The 2992-nt window shown below is 39.5% G+C and overlaps 1 protein-coding gene across 5 annotated transcripts in view; it reads left to right on the forward strand.

Moving 5' to 3' along the window:
* Positions 1-2574, forward strand: part of LOC102239529 (lipase member K) — a 36425-nt gene extending 33851 nt beyond the window's left edge. For all 5 annotated transcript variants that reach the window (XM_014547462.1, XM_014547461.1, XM_014547465.1 and 2 more), the window contains one exon: positions 2319-2574. In XM_014547462.1, the coding sequence (XP_014402948.1) occupies positions 2319-2552 (234 nt within the window). In that variant the 3' untranslated portion in view covers positions 2553-2574. The remainder of the gene's footprint in view (positions 1-2318) is intronic.
* The last annotated feature ends 418 nt before the right edge of the window (positions 2575-2992 follow it).

A 2992-nucleotide genomic window follows, 5' to 3' on the forward strand; every position in this document is an offset into this window, starting at 1 on the left:
AGAGAGAGAGAGAAAGGAAGGAAGGAAGGAAGGAAGGAAGGAAGGAAGGAAGAAGAAAGAACTCTTAGCGCTTGAGACCATATTTTAAAGAGAGAAATAAAGATACATAATTTATGTTTCTAGAACATATTCTCTGACTTCTTATCCATCTCTCATAAAAGGAGCTAACACTGTCTTATTAACACTGTCTTGGAAAGTCATTTGCTATTCATTTTTTAATAAACAATAAAGGATAATTAAAGATACACCAAACAGAAATATTCCCCTCAGGAAGAAGCAGTGCTATCAGCCAGAGAATGGTATGTCAAGATATTTCCTGACATTATCTGTGAAAACCAGGTAGGGTACATGCCTAGGTTGAGGGCTAGATCCCCAGTAGGAGGTGTTCAAGAGGCAGCAGATCAATGTTACTCTCTCTCCCCCTCTCCCTTCCTCTCTGTCTCTCTCTCTCTCTCTAAAACATAATAATAAAAAAATTTTTAAAAAGATACAAGGGCTTTACAAATCAGGGCTGAGGAAATTTGGAAACTTTTTGAATAGCAAATTTAAAGTGCCACCATATTAACCACAACAGTAAAAATGCGTAACTTAATTGGTGTGAAAAATTCGATTTTCCTCTAAACTGCTATGGTTATATGTGTGTAAGTGGGTGTGCCCAAACACACAAACATGCTATGGCGATGTACCATTTACTCTTGTAATTAACCGATTCCCTGCTTTAGCAAGAGTATATAGCTGCCCCAGAAAAAGCTGTTAGATGATGGCCTCACCATGTGAGACTCGGATACCTGTTTGGATAAGATCTGACTCACAGGTATTAGCTTTATCATTAAGCTTACAGATTCTATTTTTTAAAATGGTGATTCAGGTTTCGCTATGAAAAGTTTGTGTAGGACTTTGGGAGAAAATAAGAAAAACCCAAACAAACTGAGGGTAAACTGTTTGCTGCCAAAATTAACTATTGTATATTCATCTGCTCAGGCTGAGATTTAAAAAAATACCGTAACTGAGTGGCTTAAACAACAGAAATGTATTTGTCACAGTTCTGAAAGTCGGAAGTCTGAGAACAGGGCAGCGGCCTAGTCGGGTTCTGGGGAGGGCTCCCTTTGGCTTGCCGAGCGCCTCCTCCTTGCTATGTGCTCACATGGTCTTTCCTCGGTGTGTGCTCTTGGAGAGAGAAAGAGACCTCTGTCTTCCCTCCTTATAAGGCCATCAATCCTATTGGATTTAACCTAATCATCTCCTAAAAGCCTTATCTCCAAATACAATCATATTTGGGGTAGGGTTTTAACATGTGAATTTAGAGGGAAAACAAGTTATTCTGTAGCAAATGGTAAAAGGTAAGACTTCCAGTTGCAAGTAGCAGAAACAAACTCTATTATACTGCTTTACTGAGCTAAAATGTACAATGGTAAACTCACAATAGCCAGGAACTTAAACACTGGCATTGGGGTTCGCTCTCTCTTGCTTTTTCTCTCTCAATTCTGCCTTCATATGCTGTTTCCATTTTTAAGTTCTTTCCAAGATGGTAGTAGTAGGATGGTGACTGATGTATCTAGCTCACATAGTTCTTCCAACTGCAAACCCAAAGGAAAAGGCAATGTTTTTCTTAATAGCTCTGGCAAAAAGTTCCAGAGAGAACTCGGGCCCTGTTTTAGTCATCTCATATAATCGCTGTGGCCAGAAGAATGAAGAACAAATTGGCCAGGCCTGGTCCCCTGGACTACCCTGGAACTGGGGGAGTGGAATTTGTCAAATCAGCATGAGAGTAGTGTTACCAGAAAGAAGTGGGCAGGAAAAACTTGCCAGGCCCGATTTTTCTGTAACAGGCTGCCTTTTTAACATTGTATTTCAAATGTGTGTTTTTATGTACGGGTCTCAACGCTCCCTGAAGAGGCTGCTCAAATGTCAATAATTCCCTGGGCCCAGACTTCTGCACACGTGGAGCGGTATTGATATTTGTCCTATTTTATCCCATCCAAAATTTTGTTTGAAAAGAACATATTCCAAGTCCAAGTGCTACTAGAAAGATGCCCCACCAAAGAAATGTGTCCGTTTTCTCTAGGATCCTTTTCTATTTCCCCAAAAATCAAATCAAAAGTATAATGGTGGTCTTTTAAAATTTACAATTCATATTTTTGCACTAAAGTGTTTTCAAGTAAATTTCACATTTTAATGTTTATATATCACTAAGTGTATCCTAACTGCACATTTTTAACATTTAAAGTAGATGCTTAAAAACTGATTTTGTTACTTCTCTAATGTGATTTTTCGTGAAAACTCTTCTTTTTTCTCTCCCTCTCTTTAACTGTATTTAGTTAACACCTCCCTTATACAACGTTACTAAGATGGAAGTGCCAACAGCAATGTGGAGTGGTGGACATGACATTGTGGCTGATCCCAGGGACATTGAAAGTTTACTCCCGAACATCACCAGACTTATTTATTACAAATGTATTCCACACTACAATCATGTGGATTTTTACCTTGGACAGGATGCGACCCAGGAAATTTACCAACACCTAATTAGAATGATGGAGGACTATTGCTAAAATTAAACACACTTACCTTTTTCTAAGCAGCAAGTTTTCATGATAATAATGTGGCACACAGACCCAAAGGTGACCCCTCCAATGATTTTTACCTCCTCATGTCCGTGCATTTGTGTAGCTCACCTTCCTTGAGTTCGGGAGGCACCTGAGACTTGCTCCTAGAATTAGCAAAGGTGATGGGATGGCAACCCTTAATTAGATTATGTTTATGGCAAAGGTGCTGGAATGTCATTCTCTGATTACTTTATATTCTGTAAGAAACCATCTTAGCAGACTGGAGCAAGAAATTCTCCCTGTTGGCCTGATGAAGTAAGCAGCTATGTCGAGGAAACCCACATAGAAAGGCATTGTGTCTGGCTTCTAGAATCTGCAGGTGATCGCCAGCTAATAACTTGCAAAGAGTCAGGACACTCAGTCATAAGACCCTAAGGCAGTGGTTC

The sequence above is a fragment of the Myotis brandtii genome, unplaced genomic scaffold (genome assembly GCF_000412655.1).
Source record: "Myotis brandtii unplaced genomic scaffold, ASM41265v1 scaffold475, whole genome shotgun sequence".
NCBI lineage: Eukaryota > Metazoa > Chordata > Mammalia > Chiroptera > Vespertilionidae > Myotis > Myotis brandtii.